Source organism: Sciurus vulgaris (genome assembly GCF_902686455.1).
Source record: "Sciurus vulgaris genome assembly, chromosome: 8".
In the NCBI taxonomy this organism is placed as follows: Eukaryota; Metazoa; Chordata; class Mammalia; order Rodentia; family Sciuridae; genus Sciurus; species Sciurus vulgaris.
This window is the reverse complement of record NC_136468.1, coordinates 29,863,994-29,884,662: the sequence shown is the minus strand read 5'-3', so window position 1 is coordinate 29,884,662 and position 20,669 is coordinate 29,863,994. Positions and strand designations below refer to the sequence as shown.

Genomic DNA, 20,669 nt, shown 5'->3' with positions numbered 1-20,669 from the left:
TATAACAGCATTTAATTTCTTAGTATAGCATCAAATGGTAAATGCTCTTGCCTCCACCAAAGCCACAAAAAGTAGCAGCCCTTAATAATTCTCCTACTGACTCACTGTAAAAAGAATATAAGATGGCAACAATGAAGCAACATCTTGGCCCACTTTATTTTCATTTTTACCCCACATCTCTCTTGGAATTCACTAAAAAAACAATGAGGATATATAAAATGGAATATATGCTTTTGCACTGCCATTTTCCAGATCCAACATCTTTCTTTCTTTTTGTATATTCATTCCCGTTTACTGGTGAAAGATGAATATGCTCATCTTCAAACTGAGGTTAACATGTACCTTAGGAAATACAGACTCCTTTTCAAGGAGAATAAGATTGTAGCTAGTTTTGAGAGGATTTGTCAGTCTCCACTCCCAAGTTATCCCTCTTAAAACTGATGTGCTTGATAGGAAGATGTTGGAGAGGATTATTTTTCCTAACTGCCCTTTTCTATTCCCACAGCAAGGCCTGGTACACTTATCAAACAACAGTACTACACTGTTCTGCATAGTTCTCTCTTTTATGTGTGTTAAAAGTGTTTCATGTACTAAACTAAGCTCCTTATGATTTTATAGCATACAACTGTAGGAACAAAAGACAAGGCAATGCTTATAGATCTTGTTTGAATTCTGCTTATTTGCTTCTAAGCTTATCTAAAATATCTGTGGACAAAGTATAAAATACTTTAAGAAATTTAAGTTACAATGTCATTAAAAATACAAATTTAGATTCAGTGTATGTGGGAGTTGTCAAGAAAAACCACCATTTATTCTGAGGTACAGATCACCAAATTTTTCTTCTTTGAAAGAGCTAGACAGTAAATATTGTAGGCCTTGAAGGCCATATGTTCTCTATCCTAATTACTGAACTGTGAACATAGCCAGGTTTTAATAAAGTCGCACACACACAACCAGTTACATTTGTACCATAAGCCATTAGTTTCCTGGCCCATTTTATGTAACTGCAAAAAGGGAAAAGAAAAAAGGAGGGCATACCCGATTTTCTTTGTCTCCGGCCCAACAAGTCAGTAACTGCTTTTCGGAATTTTTTTGCTTCTTCTTCATTGGCAAAATTAAGAGCAACTTGACAAGTCTAAAATATTTTTAGCAAAAAGGGCAAACAACAAAAAGTAGAAATTTAGCTTTAAATAACAAAAAAGGTGACAAACAAACATATTTGTAAAGGAGAAAAGGTTGATTGCACTGGTAGACAAGAAAGTATTTTATGATTTGAATAACTGAATAAGGCAAAAAGCATGAAGAAGTCAGTTACAGAGGTGCATGCTTGCAATTCCAGTGACTTGGAAAACTGAGGTAGAAGGTTTGAGGACAACCTGAGCAACAGAGAGAGGCCCTATGAAACTAGGCAAGATCCTGTCTCAAAGTTTAACAAAAAAAAGAGAAGGTAAATGAAAAGACTATTATGAGAAGAGTTACCTAATAGACATTCAAATAATAAACTGAACAGTTCATCGAAAAATAAAAACTGAATTTGATTTTCAATAGGGCTCTATAAATATTTGATATTAAAAAAGGCAAGTAATGGAAAAATTAAAACATGACAATAAAAGAAAATATGACTTACATCTCCAGCAAAGGTATGAAAATATCCTCTAGGACTATTATATACAAAGTTATTGTATAGTTCTTGTTCCCACAATAATTTCCCATCCTAGAAAAAAGTAAAAATTCAAATAAGAGCTACCAAAAAAAAAAAATCTTTATAGGAATGAAACAAAGCAGATGATTCATGATAAGGGAATTGTTTATAATAACAATGACTTCAGACACATTACATATAATTGTGATATATTAGTAATAGATTATTTAATAATTTCTTAACAAAAGAGTAAACACTAGATAACATTTATCTTATAAACCCTACATATCAAAATAGTTTAGTTCAATATGTTACTATATAATTTCACTGGCCAGGCATTTCCTAATAGTTACTAGCACAAAGAGATAAACAGAATAATTCCTAGATCAATGTTACAGTGAGGGAATAAGATATGCACTAATTACCAAGGTGCAGTTCCACTAGCAATATTTAGACTATGTACTATCAAATATTACAGGAATATATCATGCTCTTTTCTTTAGTTTTATAGATGTGTGAGGGTCAAATAAGCCTCTGTACTGCTCACTAATTATCTTTGAATTCTTAACTTTTGCAGTGACCTGTTACTTAAGTACCAGTAAGTAGTACCAATCATGCTGCAGAAAGAGACTAATGATTAAATCACATCAATGTTAAACTGTAGATAAGAAATATGTTTAACTTTCACACCTAAAGTGGATAATTGTATGTTCAGCAATTGTTATTTTCAACTGTAAATAGGTGGTTGGAAAAACTATAATCATTACCCTATTCTAAAATGCAAGGTTCCTCCTACACCACAGTTTTAAAATATGTAAAATATACTGTACACAAATTAACACTAATATGGAATTCCTTTCTTCTTAATGGAGTTGCATGTTATTCCATTTCTAAATAGTGCTTCTCATTAGTTGTGAGAAATTATCAAAGTACTTAGGAATTTTTTTCCCAAACTATGGATGTATTCTCATCTCTCAGAATCACTGCCATACTAAGCTACTACTAGTAACAGGAGCATGCTATATATCAGCAGTCTTGGGGATGTGTGAAAGTTGTAGTTGAAAAGGACCAACTTACAAAGTACAGTAACTTAAATCTCCTTTAATCTCAGAAGTGAGATCCAGAGATGTTAAAAGGTTTGATTGTGATCTATCTGATATCAGTGTTCAGTTTAATGAACAGTTTCAGTTTTTTGTAAATAAAATCCCATTAAACCTATTGTCACATATAAATGTTAACCATGGGAATTTACCTACAGAAAGATGTTAAAAGACATAATGTCGACTTCACTTTACCAAATGATAATTACTTTTATAGCAACTAGAAGAGATGAATACCTGACATAGGGTGTTAAATCTATGACAGATTTATAATTGAAAGTGAAGGACATAAAGCCATAAAAATTTGAATATACTTATGATAAAAAACAAGGAAAAATGGATAGAAAATATTTTTTAGATTATATGAATGCTTTATAGAAGAGCAGAAGTAACAGTACATACAAAACTAAAATAATAGTTGTTCCCTGAAAGGACTATGTATAGTTGTCTATAATGCACAAGGTGGAAGAAAAGAGTACCATTAGAAAAAGAGAATGTGCCAAGATCAAAAGGCATAATTAAAAAAAACAGTATCATTAATGTATGGTGACAATGAAGATATAAAATAGGAAACTACTTTACCATAGAGGGACACATGTGAAGATATTCCATGGATGCCTAAAATCCTGTCTAGTACTGAACCCTATATATGTTTATTTTTCCTAAATATACATACTTATGATAAAATTTTGTTTAAAGATTTTATTTGTTCTTTTCGGTTACATGACAGTAGAATGTGTTTTGATATATGATACACACACAGAGAATGACTTCCCATTCTTGTGGCAGTAGGTGACATGGCATCACACTGGTCGTGTATTCATATATGAACATAGTAAAGTTATGTCCGATTCATTCTACTGTCTTTCCCATTCCCATCCTCACTCCCTTTCCTTCATTACCCTTTGTCTAATCCAAAGTATTTCTAATGATAAAATTTAACTTATAAATTAGGCACAGTAAAGATAACCAATAATAACTAATAATAAATGAAATAATTATAATAAACTACAATAAAGGTTACCTAAAACTTATGAATTGTTTACTTCAGGAATTTCCCACTTAATATTTTGGAAACACAATTGACTACAGGTACATGAAATCACGGAAAGCAAAACCATGGATAGGAGGGGACTACAGTATTCACTTTTGGCTTAGGATATGCTCCCATTTGGTCCCAATGTCCATACTTCATAAACAAAACTCCACTCTTTTGAATATTATTAAGTGCAACTTAATATTATACCAAGATAAAAAATAAATCTATACTAAATTATAATTAGGCAGAAAACTTAACCACATACAGTTTAAAGTGAAAGCAAAACAAAAACCAACCTTAATGTCAAATATTCTTAAAAAATAAGATCTCTGTGGATTGTCCTTAACAAGACAAGCAACACCACTACACTTCTTTGACCACATACAGTTGCGATCTGCTGCATATAACTGTACCACTGCTGAAGACATAGTCTGCAAAATATAAAATTTATAGTCATTAGTTTCAAACTAACAATCAGATGACCACAGACCAACCCTGTTAATATCTTGAATACAACCTCATGAAAGACACCAAACCAGGACCACCAAGATAAGATGCTCTTGAGTTGCTGGCTCCCCCAAAAAGGAGATAATATGCATTTATTGTTATTTTAAGCCACTACTTTTCAAAGTAACAAATACCTAATATAAAAACCATATAACAGTAATTCTGGAAACTCAACATTTATTAATGCTTAAAATATATCAGGAAAATGCTAAGCACTTCTAAATGTAACTTCATTGAATTGTTAGTGCTACCTTAACCTCATTTTACATTTGAGAAACCCAACACTAAAGGGGTAAGTAATTTGTCAAATATCATACAACAAAGTGGTAGAGCTGAAATTTCAATCCAGGCAATGTGTGACTTCAGATCCTTTATTAAACTGTATCCCAACAAATTAAACATTTAAGTAAGGCACTAGTAGTATTAGTAAAGGTTGACTTCTGTAAGATAGTTAAGCACTTTATAGTATAAGAGCTTAGTCAAATTTGCACGTTAGATTAATGGCTACTAATTATTGGTGCTAGATACTTAATCATATTATCACTGTAGTAGATTATATCTCCTTTTTAAAAGATGGTAATACTGAGGGAAAAAAAAAAAAAACTTTTAAGCACCTTGCCCAAATGGACACATAGTGTTAAAGCTAAACTGAGAATAAGAAAAACTATTTGAGAAACTATTATCTTGATTTCCCCCAAAATAGTACCTAACTAGAATTCTTTTGGTTGCATAGGAGAGAGGACAATTCAGTACATGCAAACGACATCTTGGGCAAAAATGCTTTCTAGGACACCTGTTGCAACTTTCCTTCTGGGTTTTATGAAACAATGGAAACTCCCATTTTATTCTAAATTGTATATTATCATCTAAAATGTAAATATTCAGTCTTTCTGTGAAAGTGATAGACATATATACTGATACAGCTCTTATAAGTTCAATGAAAACAATAATCATGTTTTCTGGACTAGTAATATCATTCCTAAGCTAAAAATTAAGGAAATAATTTAGAAAACAAAAATATAAACTTTTTATGTAAACAAAAATAAAATTTCATATGAATATATATAGTAACCATGTTTTTTTAAAAAAAGCAATTTAAATAATCAAAAAGAATCTCTTATTCAGTAATTATGATACCTTAGTTCAATAAAATTTGGGTGCTGATCAACAAGAGACTACATTAAGATTTGGGGATTGTTTTTGAGTTTACTATGCCTGGGCACTGCTCTCCTTTGGTAGGAGAATTTTTTTAAAACTATTATATAATTATATACACAAATCTTTTATAATGCCAAAAATCAGAAATGTAATATCAGAATAGTGGGGGCTGGGGATGTACCTCAGTTGGTAGAGTGCCTGGGTTCAATCCCCAGCACTGCAAAAAAAAAAAAAAAAAAAAAAACAAAAACCAGAATAGTGTAGTGTTAGGAATCAAAAGTTCCTACAAACTTCCCCAGGTAACAGTGTTCAATGTGTTCAATGTTATATTTTTAATTTTAACCGACCAAATTAATCTTTGAACTTCAAATGAGCAGAACATAAAGTAGCAGAAAATTTTCCACAAGAACTCTTAAAAATATCTTAGGAACATGATAAATGCCGTACACCAAGACACTGTATTTAAAACAGGAGACTGAAAAATGCAGGTGTACCTTTAGCCTGATCAAGACCCACCAGTGTTGTGGAAGCATGTTATCACAGGATGACAACTCCACAGGCTTCCTGCCCTGAATCCTTAGCACTGAGCACTAAGGAAAACATACATTTTGCATAAATTATCCAAAAGTATTAAATACCAGGCTTAAGAGTTGAAAAATCATGGGGTTGGGGTGGTAGCTCAGTGGTAGAGCTCTTGTGAGGCAGTGGGTTAAATCCTCAGCCCCACATAAAAATAAAAACGAATAAGTAAGGGTATTGTAGCCATCCACAACTAAAAAATAAAAAAATTAAAAAACAAGATGAGAAGATTTGTATTCTAGTGAAAATTCATGTTATACAACAGCCCCTTTAAAAAGTATGGTGCTATCAAAATACATTAATTTCTAAAAAGAAAATGAATTAAGAAAGTAGATACCAAGACAATAAACTAAAAATCTCCCTACTTTACTTAAGTAGAAATCAAGAAGCAACAGTTTGAAAAATAAAAATGTTATTTATAGAATCTGAAATTCCATTATGAAAATTCCCTTGCCAAAGATTACATATTATTAACACTGTGAAACATCATTTGGATGTATATGTGAAAACTAAAAACTAAAAAATCTTTAAATATTTATGTAAATTTTAAGCAAATTTCCATAACATCTGCATAAGAAATAAAGACATTCTATACTTTTCCACACAAACATGGTTTGGTATTATAAAACTTATTCTAAAACTAAATAAAACTCAAATATTTGTAAGCAATCTTCGATAACTACATATTCAATAATTTGCTACAATTTTATTGTAGGCCTCTATTTTACACTTTTTACCTTGAACTGGTAGTCTGAAAAGGAGAAGTCATAGCCTCTTATGAAGCCATTTCTAATTAATTCCAAATAATTATTGCAAATGCAAAAATTGCTTATAAATTCGATATTTAATATATAAGTGCTAGACAATATAAAAACAATAACTATCCCTTTAAGCTCTAGATTGACAGTGGTTTAATTAAACTTTTAAAAACATTCCTTCCATTCCTTTAAAGTAATTACACTAATCTACTCCATCACTTCTTGTCTTTCATAGTTGAGAAGATATTAATGAAAAACAATCTGAGGACAAGTGCTTAGGAAGGGAAATCTATTAGTCCAATGATGTAAGGTTACAATCTGTTAATTAAAAGGGGGAAAAAATCACAGTATCAATTTTTGTAGAAATAAAACTTGTCTTATCATTTCAGATATTTCAATACTGAGTAACCACGATAACACATTCATCCTCAGACTTTATTGTCAAGAGGAACGTATCCTGAGATGTATCCTGAGAAGTGAATTCCCTCTCCCTGTCCTTCAACACAGCACCTTCATCTCTCTTGGGTTGATGCTGCACCAATGAAGAAATATTTCCCTGATCCTCTAGGATGAAATGCTAACTGCTTTTTTTGTGTGTGTTTCTACATTATTATTTTTTTGTATCTGTTACTCTGATATGCCACAAATCTTATTCTAAAATAGAATAATCTTCTATATTGATTTCTTACCCATTAAGGAGACTGTAATTCTCCCAAGAACCTACAATGGTTTTGCAAGCCTATATTATCAATCTTCCTATACTTTGTCCCTAAGTAAACAAATATTTGTTCAACTGAAAATTGCATGTTCTGATTTTGATAATGATACTGTGATAGTAACTGAAGAGAATGACCTTGATTTCAGGATAAATACCCTAACATATTGTAAAAGGGCATTATGCCTTCAAATTACTTCAACTTCCTCAGAAAAATAACATGTAAGCATCCATTATATTTCAAGAGAGGAAACCGAGATGAAGTGTTATAAATGTTTGGCAAATCTAGATGAAGGCTACACAGAAATTGTACTTATTTGCAATTTATTTTTCTGTAAGTACAAAAATATTTCAAAAATTTAAAAAATATTTAAAAGCACAAATGATTCATGAAAATGTAGGACTCTCAGCCCCCCTTACATAGCCATGACAGTTTTGAAAAAAGTGGCTTTCTTCTCAGAGTCAATACTACCTCTGCCACTGCCAAATGACCCCAAACTGAGAATATAAACAAGTATCTGCCACTTCCTCTAGTCCCTTCTATATGCACATCAATTTTGTTAAAAGGAGGGCCATTCTAAGTAAGATCTAGTACACAGACATCTAGAATGTTTATAGTTTAAATTCCTTTCATGGTTTCAGAACAACCACATTACATAACAGGTCAACAGAAGATTTCAGATCAGGAAAATAGGTGTTTCTGTGATTACAGAACAGCAAATAGCTAGGAAAGGACTGGAAAATAGCAGGATTCACAGATCCTTCTTTTTAACAAAAAACTGCCTATAACAAATACTAAGATAACATAATACTGAATGAGTATTTACAACAATTAATATTTTAATAATAAATACATAATGTTATTAAAGGAAATATTTTAAGATAAATATTCAAAATAAGCCAAGTGTGGAAAAAATATGAACTAAAATCAGCCTTTTCTATAATCACATTGGTCTAGATTAGTAGTCAAATACTCTCAGGTTTACATGTATGTATGTGTCTGTGTGTATACTGGACCCCAAATGCATGAAAACTAATCTGAGAAAAATCCATTTTTCTCAGTATGTAAGAGCTAGACTTTAAATATATTGCTAAATGTTCTGATGATGTATTCCTATGCAATAACCCATTGTTACACTGAATATGAAATTTTAGCTGACACAGTATTAAAGAATAAAAGTTAAGAAATACAGAGTAGTTGAATTCTTGTAATTAATTAACTGTGCAGTGATCTCAAAGAACAATTTTCTAAATAATTAAAGTATTTAAAAAAGCATAACACCACTACAGTTCTATGTTAACCTCAAAAACCCAATACAGAGACCAATAATTTTAAAAAATTAAAATGACATATCTGGTAGTGAAAAGAATCTCCTAAGTGGTTAGTATGAGTAAAAACAACCCAGGAAAAGAAATCTTGAAACTCCACTTTGGAGAAATCTTACCATCTGATAATTTTTACAATGAGAAATAATTAGAAAAGGAAAGAGAAAATAAAGGAAAATGGTAGAGATTAAAGAAAAATACAGCAAAGGTAGACAACTCTATAAGAAATAGTTAATTTTAAAAAACCAAAGCTGGAGGAATGGAGGAGGAGGAGAAAGCAAGACAAAAGCAAAAAGTAACAAACAGAATGCCCACAGTGGGGGAAAAAAATGGAGTTAGATAAAAACAGCAGCAGTATTAGGGACCAAACACAATGAGCCTTTTAGGTCTTAGTAACTATTTAAGAGAAGTACTGTGCCAGACCTATCTGTTCACCAAGCATTTACTGAGTACTTACTATCTATCAGGAATGGTGATAAACAGGGAGGATGGTGGGACTGAAAGAATTAGGCAGATAACACACAGTCTAATGAGAAGACAGGCATTAGTAACTAATACAAAATGCTATAAAGGAAAATTCCAGTATGTAATGAAAATGTAAAACCTAAGTAGTCTAGGAAGGCTTTCTTAAAATAGTATTTTACCTGATGCATCAGGTGAACAAAGTTGGGGGCAAAAGGGAAGGGAATAGCATTCTAAGTGGACATATCAACAAACTCTACCCAGGAAAACATGAGGGAGAGTTTGAGGAACTATGTGGAGGTGGAGGATAAGAAAGAGTGGCATGGAATAAATTTAGAGACTTCACATTATTAAGTAATGTCAAACACTGCTTAATTCTCTGGTGTGGAGATATACAGTCTGGAAATCTTGACAGGCAATGTGATAGAGTGGTATACCATTCTTGAATGGCCTCTGATACCTCTCAAAACCCAAGTTCTTATATATTATCCTTTCCCACTGACTTTAGATTTGTCCATGTGACTTTCTTTGACCAAAGGAAAGTAAATGTCAGTACAAGTTTGAAAAGTACTTGTACATTGTGGCCCATTTTAGGGATTGCTGCTGTAGTCTGAGTTAAGACCACATGGAGAGCAAGGACCCAGACTATTAGACCTGTCCTTTCTGACCCCAGAGCCTTATTATAGACTTGCCAGCTGAATGGAACTGCAAGGTGAATCAGTGGCACCAGCCAAGTAAATCACCTGGTCAATTCAGAGAATCATGAAAATAAACTGACATTTGTTTCATAAAGTGGTTTGTCTGCAGCCACAGTTGAAGGAGACTGTTTTAGTATACTGATTATTTTAGCATACTGTAAAAAGAGCCTTAACAGATGGTCCTAGCTTTATTCTCTGTTCCAATTATAACAGATATGTATTTAAAATTGCAGTAAAGCTATCAACATTTTAAAACTCACAAATCATAAACATTTTTGACCTCACTTTTATTATCAGCATACATTTTTAAGGAGAACCAGTTTTAAAATAAAAATATTGAAAAGTCATAGTAAAAGCTGTGTTCTGAGCAATAGACCAGGCTGTCATGACCACACGACAGTCTCATATGCTGCCTGATTTACATCATATGTCCAGAAAATTGTAAATTACTATGTAGTACACACTTTTTGCCCTACCTGCAAACAATCGAAATTACAGGTATTAAAACTACAAATAGCAAGGTTTACGGTATTCTGGATTTTCTACATATGCAGATAGTCATATGCACATAGAGGTAAGAGGGAGACAACTCATTACAGACTGGGTCATATTTGCAAATGTGTGAGAATACTTGAGGCAAAGAAAGTTGTGATTGCTCTTTTCTGATTGTCCTTCTATAGCTCAAACGAACCTGCCTAAAAGGAGTTTTTCTTCTTTCCTCATCCTTTCTCTCCCAAAGACAGTTAGATTACGGTAAACATGGTATCTGGGTTTCAATTTTTCAGGGAATGAAGGTAGGGAAGCAGGACCCCTAGGATACCCATCTCAGCTCACCAAAGTTTAGCATTACCAGCCAAGACCCAATTCCTGATAACAAGAAAAAAATTTTTTTCTATTACTCCTTCCCTGAACAGTCTCCAGGGAGTCTTGGGTGAGAGGGCAGGAAGGTAGGCCCATGGTTACTGGTAGGATTTAGTTATTCCAGAATTCAAGAGCCAAATACCTCCTAATAACCATTTCATCATAAGTTTTATCAAACACATAATCCAGTCCCCTCATTTTACATGAGGTCAATTCATTTGCCAAAGGCCACATATTATGCAACTTTGGATGAACTTCCTAATCAGCTACTAATTTTATATTCAAAATGCATTATTCAGTGATTCATTCAAGTGCCTAATTTGTTATATTTTGAGGCTATCCCACATAAATGGTTCTCTAAGAACTATATATTCTTAATATAATTTTATTCTTGTACTGCCCGCTGTTTTGCTTATTTTGGGGGAGGGAAATCTGTGGAGGGGGTTGATGGTGGTGGTAGAAAGCAGAGGAGAGCTGATGTATGAAAAGGATCTTTAAAAAAGAACAAATCCAAATAGAGAGGCTGTATATCCTTAAGTCAGAAGTGGATATGAAGCCAATTAAGTTTTGTTTCAGGGTCCTTTATTTTTAAGTGTCCTTTACAAGGCTTGTTCTCCTTCGGGAACACAGGGAGGTAGTGGCAACCCCTGCCTCATATACTGGCCCTCCTTTCTAAGTATTGTTAAAGGTAATCATGGTATTTACATCAAGGATGTTCATTTCCCAGCAATAAGGTAGCCTATCCCTCCTGGAGGAACCACATGATACCAGTCAGCCCAAGCTTTAACCCCAAAGAAAATAAAATGAGTGCTCATTAGCTCCTGCTGGATATGGCATGCCAAGATCAAACCTCATGGATACTTCTGGTTAGGGAACAGTGGACCAGCCAACTGTGATCTGGAGATCTTCCCAGGTAAAAAACCAACCCTTTTAAGTAAAGTTAATTACAGATGTGCCATCACCAGTAGTTGGTTTCAAAAATTTCTTTTGCCTTTGCAACTATGGATAATGAAGAAATTCTGAGCCAATATGTTAGAGCAAAAGTCTTATTCTATAAAGGACCAGATAGCTAATATTTTAGGTTTTGTGTGTCATACAGTGTCTTTTAACTCATCCTCCCTCCTTTTCAAAAGCAGTCACAGGTAACATAAAAATACTTGTGTTGCAATAAAACTTTATTAAAAAGAATAAGCAGGCTAGATGTTGTTTAGAGGCAATAGCTTGCCAAGCACTATACAAGAATAGTTTTTCCTATGAATTTACATCACACACAACCATAGAAAAGAAAAGATGTACCCCATTTGTGTACAATGAATCAAAATGCAGTCTATAAAAATAAAAATTTTAAAAAAGAAAAAGAAAAAATTGTAATGTAAAGAAGTGATCCATGAATATGTTTACAAAAGGGTAGGAAAAAAGTACAAAGAGGTCTATCATAGGAAACTAATAACAACAGTAATACATTTTAAGTAATAAACTATTTTTCTGAACTTTGTGACGTTTGTGGTATTATAATCTTTTCTCATGTTAAATAAACATTCACTTTTATATTTGGTTTTGGATTCTTTTTCTTAAGGAGAACATCTCTAAGTTGTATAAGCCACAAAACCTGGATCAGCCTTGCTAGGGGTAAGAAAATAATGTAGCCAGCTTGACAGAATTTTTTATAGAGATGAACGAATATCTAAACCAATATATTCAATTTGCCAAACCAAACTTTAATGAAATAACCATTTAAGAGTGATCTCAATCCACTTAAGAAAACTAAGGCCAAACAACTTTTTAAAAAATCATTAAATAGGATAGATAAGAAAGGTCAACAGGTGTGTGGAGGCAGGGGATTCTTCTGTATTTAATAAGAACCTTCCCCTTCTTAGTAGATGACTGCATAGCATTTGCTTAAAAGCTTGCTGAAATGGAGAGCTGACAACTATCTTGTTTATTATCATACTATAGCAGCTCAGAACTTTTTAAAATATGGAACCTAAGCCAGCTTTCTTGGCCATTCCCACCAGAGGCATTTTATTACTTCACTTAATTATCTGTTGAGCATTTGCTATGAGCCAGGCACAGTGCCAGCTACTATAGTTGTAATGCAAAACTGTGGATATACATAATTTCTCCTCTAATTATAGTGTACTTCTTATTTGAGGTGGTGGTCATAGCATTTTCACTTCCACAGAGATGTGCCCTCAACAACTCTAGTTCTCAGGTCATCTCTCTTCAGCTAAAATTTATTTTTGATAATTCTTCACCTGATCTGGTTTGTGGATCTTTTATCAGTCTGGTCACCACTGTTAAAAAGAAGTTGGTATTTTACATGTGATCTGATCAGTACAGAGTATTATCAAAATAATCAATGAAATAATTGGTTTCCAAACATGAAATGTATTTTGTGTAGCCTTATTCTCATCTATCACATTATATGCTAAAGACATGTAAGACTGACACATAAACCATTACCCTCTCTCATATTCCAAGCCTTCATTTCAAAATCTGTGCTTACAAAAGTGAAGAGCCCTACTCTCCTCCAGGATAGGTAAGGTTGGAAGCCTATCCACAGAGCTCCCATGGTGCCTAAGCATCTTCATTATAGCAGTTATTGTACTATATATAATGTGCTCACTTAGGTATCCTTACCTGTCTGTTATGCCCTTGAAAATAGAGTTCTCATTTCTACATTCACCCAGCTCAATGTCAGGCACATGATATGTAATTACAAAACTGCTGAAATCAAAAAGCAAAGAAAGTGATTCCTAAACTACAGTAAGGATAAGCAACATGAGTGCCCAGCCTAGCTGACTTTGGTTAGCTTCGATCCTGAGATGAAGAGGAGGAAGCTATTTCCCTTTTCACTGAATCTTGCCAAGAAGATGCTCTTCAAAACAGTCTGTGGGCTGGTTAGGTAAATAGGTCCTTTCAAACTACACAAATGGTTAGGTTCAATACTTTTTAGTGATTTGGAAATGCTAAGAATAAAATAAAAGAAACAAAAAGCCAATTAAAAAACATACCAAGAAACTAAAATAATTTTATTGTGAGAGGGGCTTTGAACAGGAAAAACTGTGATTTCTGATATTGCCAGTATAAGCATTTTCACATTAGGAGGTATAGATACTAATAACAACTTTCCTGGAAAGAAGTCCAATGAAAAGTAAAGTCTCCCCATAGCACCATAATCAAAAAAGAGTAAATTCAGAAGACATAGCAAGATAAGATGATTTGCATTCCACAGTTTAAAAAAAAAAAAACAAACAAACCCAAACAACAAAAACAAAAGAAAAACAAAAAACAAAACCAAACCAGGACTCTACAGCAAGGAAATAAAGCACAGTAAAATATGCAATACCAAAATAGTTACTGGATAACCCTGTTTATCATATGAGAATTAATGTAAGTTCAATAAAGTGGTCTATTTAACATACAAGAGCAGAGAGGTGACACATTTTAAAAAGACTTCTATCAAAAATCATTAAGTATTTTAAACCTTACTTATTAATTCAAACCCTGAAAATACTCAACTGGAATTTTCTAGATAAAGAAAAACACTGAAACTCATTAAGTAGCCACAGTTCAGCTGTTCAATAGAATACTATACAGCTGCTTTTTTTAAAAAGAGGCTCCTTAAGTAATGATAAAGATGGACATGAAATATTATTATGTGGAAAAAGCAAGATGTAAAAAGTATAGTAGCATATGCTAACATTTGTACATACTAGCAGGAACAAGAATAAATCACTTGCATTTGCCTAAATATGCAGAGAACCATCTAAAACAGGGAAAAAAAAAAAAAAACTAGTAACAGTTATAAACTATTTAGAGGTTTGGTGTACAAGTGTTCTGAGGAAAGGAATGGCTGGGCAAATGCAGAATGAACAGAAGAGAAAACTTTTTTTTTTTTTTTGTTAAACCATGTGACTATTTTAGTTTTTAAGAAATAAAATATTGATTTGAAAAATACACATTCAAAAGAGAGAAAAAGACTTATTCAACTCACATTATGGTGTAAGTCTGGAAAAAGAAAAGATCATCTTTCTGACCTAGAAACTATAACCTAAGAAGAATTTTAAGTAGCTTTTAAGCCTTCCCCTTAAAAATTAAAAGTAAAAATTATTATATGCTCTGATGCCTGCAGAGGGTAAATAAAAAAACAAACTGGCTATAACAGGGAGTTGGCCTATGTCTATAAGGACAAAGTCCATGATTATTTTCACAGATTTTCTCCAAGTCTTTTGAAATGAAATATGACTGATTAATTAACATGAGCAAATTTAAAATTCAACTGGCTTTGTCTTCTTTATTTCCTATTCTTTATTCTGCAAATTCTAATTATAGAAATGCATGTATATAGTATATATATAATCACATCTAATATGCTTGATTTTTATATGTATAATCGAGGTGAGAGATGGCTGATCTTACAGCAAATGAAAAAAAAATGACAATCTTTCTGAAAGCACAGGGTAAATGTAAGGGCTTTCCTTCTCTTTCCCTCCCTCTCTCCCTCCCCCACCCCCTTCTCTTTCACATAACAGTTTAAAAATTAACATTAAACCTATCTAAGGACTTTACCACATGTGAAACTCTTCATACATTATGCATAAGAATCAGGGGAAAAGGCAAGAACTTTTCCGAAGTTTGTTTTTAAGATTTACATTTTATTTACAATTTAAGAGACTTAAAACTGAAGTATAAAACAATAATGAGCTTGTCAATAATCTGCATAAAAATTATCCAGTAAACTAGGTTTTATACTGCCACAACTCAATGTTGCTAATTTCAAAAGGCAACTTATTCAAAATGCATTAAACAATATTTTAAATTCTGATAATTATTACTAAATCATGTATAATTAGAAAGGCAACTGCATTCCCCATGGAGTAGGAAGCTGACTATATTAAAATAAAAGGAACTGAGGATACAGCTTAGTAGTAGATGCTTGCCTAGCATTCAAAAGGCCCTATCTTGGATTCCCCAGCACTGCAAATGAATAATAAAAAGTAAATCATGATTTTTTTTCTTTTAAAACATCTTTACCATTAAAAATATCAAGAATGGTGGGGAGGCTGGGTGTAGTGGCTCATTCCTGTAGTACCAGAGACTAGGAGGCTGAGGCAGAAAGATCAAAGCCAGTCTCAGCAACTTAGTGAGGCCCTAAGCAACTAAGCAAGACCCTGTCACAAAATAAAAAATTAGAAGGGCTAGGAATGTGGCTGAGTGGTTAAGTGCACCTGGATTCAATCCCTGGTACCAAAAAAACAAAACAAACAACCATGAAGAATGGAGAACATGGAAATTTTATATAATACTACTCGATAAATTATATTGTGCACTGTAAAAGCAAAAACAACAAATGTGTGATTTTCCATTTAAATAGAAAGGGGGGAATCTTTAGATTTTACATACACATTTAATAACTTAAGTGCACTATGTTTTTTAATTATATAAATTATTTAGGAGCAATTTCACTTTGCATCAGACATTTTCAATGTGACTCTTCTTTCCAGGAAAGTACCCAGATCAGTGTGGCTAGCAATAAAAGGGCAGGTTGTCAAGAGGGAACTGGGTACAATGAAGTTCTGAAACTCCTTTCTGCAGTTAGTAATTGAACTGTCTAATAAAGTACACACTAGCCACATGTAGTTACTTAAATTCAGATAGTTAAAATTTCAGCTCCTAAGTCATACTAGCTCTATCTTAAGGGTTCAATAAACCCATGACCACATTAGGCAGCATCATAAAAAGTCCTATTGCACAGTAAGGTTATAGAAAGTCCCATATCTCTTAGAGCAAGATATGAAATTTATAAGACCAAGGAAAAGTCGAGAGTTAGGATCACTATACAAAACAATGTGCATAAGGGAAAGAATTACGCTATTCACAAAAAGTCTGGGTAACTTCAAATCTTAACAAGGTATTAATTCAATTTAACAAAAACTTATTTTTACTGATAAGAGAAAGACAATTAAATAATAGTTCCTTGTAGTTAACCTTGTAAAGGAGATAGGTTATTTAAAAAAGAAAAAAATAAAGGAATCACAAGTATAAGTAACAAAATCTAAGGAATAAAATGTCTCATGGAGGACTGAAAAGGGACATCTGAACTAAGTGAAGATAAACTTAGGGCCAAGAATCAGGGATGTTATCAGGGAAGAACAATGTGAAGATGGAAAGCACAGCTGATAGGATAGATTAACTACACCACTTACTAGCTGTGTGATTTTAAGCAATTACTTTACCCCATCCCTATTTTCTCATCTGTTCAAAGGTGGTGGTGATACTATCTTCATTTAGTTAATACACATAAAATGTTTCAGTTCCTTCATCATAGATTTGTTAGGATTAAATAATGCATACAACGTGTTTATAACATTGCTTGGTATTGTCTGCACATATTAAATGTTCATTAATATATTATCAGATTTATCCATGCTATATTTTCAATCATATCATTTTAAAGTTCTATTTGCTAGTTTACAGAAACTAGCAATAAGTACTTTTTTTTGTTTCCGCATGTTGGTGAATTAAAATAAACCAACCAACCCCTTGCCCCTCACCCCAAAATTCCTCAAGCTTCTAAAAATAAGAAAAGGAACCCTTCACTGTCTGCATTATCTGGGATCTGAGCTAGAACCAAACAAGCACGTCACTATAGTACAGAATATTTTAAACAATACTATCTAAAGGAGGTTTAAGTTCTGTATCATAACAAAATTTTCACCAGCCTGTAAATGCATGACAAATCAACCTAGAGGCACTGACTGTCCTCTGTTCCCAAGAGTTAAATGTTAAAGACTTAATGCCTCTCTCCAAAGACAAACACCTGTGTTAAACACTATCACAATTAAATTCATATTCTCTTTCAGGAATTTAGAAATTCTGGACTAAAGAGTCGGAGGAAGAGATGTGTGTAGCAAGAAAAGTTCCACTGACTTCTGCTGTTTTTCTCAGAGCTTCAGTCTCCTGCTGTTCCTGAAGTTGTACTGTTCAGTTGTTTTGGATTCCATGGGATTCTCTGGTAGCCAATAAATTCTTTTGCTTAAGCCAGACAGAACTTTCTGTTATTTGTACAAAATGACCTTAACAATACACTTATTAAAGTATACACTGTGCACATCCCTATACTCTTGAAATCTTAATGGAAATCAATGAAAAATGGCACCCTTTTTCATTATATGTATATACTACTATACACAACTGTATAAATGATATCTGAAATTTATATCTTGCTTTTGGCCTTAAGTACTGCAAAAATCCCTAAGCTAAGAGGCCACTCTACTTCTATTTTATTCTCCTTTAAGAATTCTTCTTGCTGATTATCTTTTAACATACAAGACTCATGTTTAAAAATGTTAACAGGTTTCTACTTGATTAAAAAAAAAAAAAGGTTTACACTCTTTCTTAATCTGATATAATCAACACTTTTACACTTAACCTCTTGATATTAACCCAATATATATTAGAACAGCAGTCAAATAATCTACAGACTCCCAATAGTATTTCACAACTTGGCTTATGTTGTTTGCTCTGCAGGAATATCATGTTGCAAAGTTTTCCAATTACACGAGTTGAAGCATCACACTTTTGATCAATTTTTCCTGATTTCCTCAACCAAGTATTCCTCTCTACTCCCACTTAATTTCATGTATACATCAAGTGAGGTACTCATAATTGAATGATTAATATTATCCCCCGTGGGCAGGTTTCACCAATACACTGTTCATCTCTGAAAGAAAATGGCTACTCTTCAACTGTGTGTACCCTTAGCCCCCAGCATGACATTTTATATGCATTTTACATGCATTCATTTGCTGAATTGAATTGAAAAAGGTGTCTTAGAATCATACTGATCACTGCTACATTATCAAATCTTAAGGTTTTTCAAAGGGGTAGAAACTGCTTATCTGTGGTAACCCATATTATGTCCCATCCTCCTAATGTACAGGACATCTATAGAAATGTAAATTGAGCAATTTTATAGGTATCTTATAAAATTTATGTTTGTATAGGTGTCCTATGTAGAGGATGATGGGGCATGTGGGATAAATTTCTTTTTCATGGTACCTCAATCAATCTTGGGTTTATATATATGGATGAAAAGTCTCAGTTTATGTATCCCTATTCCTAATATTTTAAATGCCACAAACCACAGGAATTTGCTTCCACCTTATTAAGGGAGGGCAGGTGTAAGAGTATAAGGACAAAAAAAGCAGACCAAAGTCTGTTTTTAAAAAGAGGAATGTACTTCCCCAGTAGTTTTGCAAAGCACATCAAGGCCAGTAAGTCAGATGAGCACAGAGGCAGGAAATAATTCCCAGCACATTTGGTTAAGTGAACACTTTTGTGGTTATGAAGTCGATCTTAAAAACAGAAAGTGTTCCATCCTTTATACACTGCTATGATGCACACACCATATATAAATGTAATCTTCTTGCTAATTACTCAATAAATACTCAGTTCACCCATTGCTACTATGTCAAGAAAATATGAGGCCAGGATTTTTAAACTCAAGATGTTAAACTCTAAAGAAAGGAAAGGAATTTGAAATTTGAAAGCTGAAAAGTGGCAATTAAAACACAGAAGGAACTAACATCACACATGAGAAAGCGAAACTGAGATATTTAGTAACTTGCTTGCTGTCATAGAAGTAGCAACTGAAGAAACAGGGTTCTAAGTTCAAAACTGTTTATTGCAGAGTCCATGCTGCTAAGTACTGTTTGTAAGGATTCCTAATAGTTAATTTTGGTCCCAGGAATGGAAGATAAACAGATGACTGTTTTAAATCAAATATATAATTTCATAGTAACATAATACCTACAGATCTGAAGACTATCTTTTAAAGGTCCTATGAAGCCAGCATTAACCTTATCAGGAAAACCCTGTTAGCAAAACAAAGAATTACAAGAAAAGAAAAATCTCAGATCAATAGCATTCATGAATATAGATGTAAAAAATCCAAAATTTTTTTTTATTTTTTTATTTTTTATTTTTTTTATTGTAAACAAATGGGATACATGTTGTTTCTGTTTGTACATGGCGTAAAGGCATACCATTTGTGTAATCATAAATTTACACAGGGTATTGCTGTTTGATTCATTCTGTTATTTTTCCCTTCCCCCCGCCCCTCCCATCCCTCTTTTCCCTCTATACAGACCTTCCTTCCTCCATTCTTGCCCCCCTCCCTAACCCTAACTCTAACCCCTCCCTTCCCCCATTATGTTCTAATCCTAACACTAACCTCTCCCTCCCCCCATTATGTGTCCTCATCCACTTATTAGCGATATCATTCGACCTTTGGTTTTTTGAGATTGGCTTATCTCACTTAGCATGATATTCTCCAATTTCATCCATGTGCCTGCAAATGCCATAATTTTATCATTCTTTATGGCTGAGTAATATTCCATTGTGTATATATACCACAGTTTCTTTATTCATTCATCAATTGAAGGGCATCTAGGTTGGTTCCACAATCTGGCTATTGTGAATTGAGCAGCTATGAACATTGATGGGGCTGTAACTCTGTAGTATGCTGATTTTAAGTCCTTCGGGTATAGGCCAAGGAGTGGGATAGCTGGGTCAAATGGAGGGTCCATTCCAAGTTTTCTAAGGAATCTCCACACTGCTTTCCAGAGTGGCTGCACTAATTTGCAGCCCCACCAGCAATGTATGAGTGTACCTTTCTCCCCACATCCTCACCAACACCTGTTGTTGCTGGTATTCTTGATAATAGCCATTCTAATTGGGGTGAGATGGAATCTTAGGGTGGTTTTGATTTGCATTTCTCTTATTACTAGAGATGTTGAACATTTTTCCATATGTTTGTT

At 33.3% G+C, this 20,669-nt stretch overlaps 1 protein-coding gene across 2 annotated transcripts in view; it reads right to left on the bottom strand.

Moving 5' to 3' along the window:
- WASL (WASP like actin nucleation promoting factor) overlaps positions 1-20,669 on the bottom strand; it is a 75,403-nt gene that overhangs the window by 34,505 nt on the left and 20,229 nt on the right. For both annotated transcript variants that reach the window (XM_079149850.1, XM_079149851.1), the window contains exons 2-4: positions 4,078-4,212; positions 1,628-1,714; positions 1,039-1,135 (exon numbers count right to left, since the gene is read on the bottom strand). In XM_079149850.1, coding sequence (XP_079005976.1) covers positions 1,039-1,135; positions 1,628-1,714; positions 4,078-4,212 — 319 coding nt within the window. The remainder of the gene's footprint in view (positions 1-1,038; positions 1,136-1,627; positions 1,715-4,077; positions 4,213-20,669) is intronic.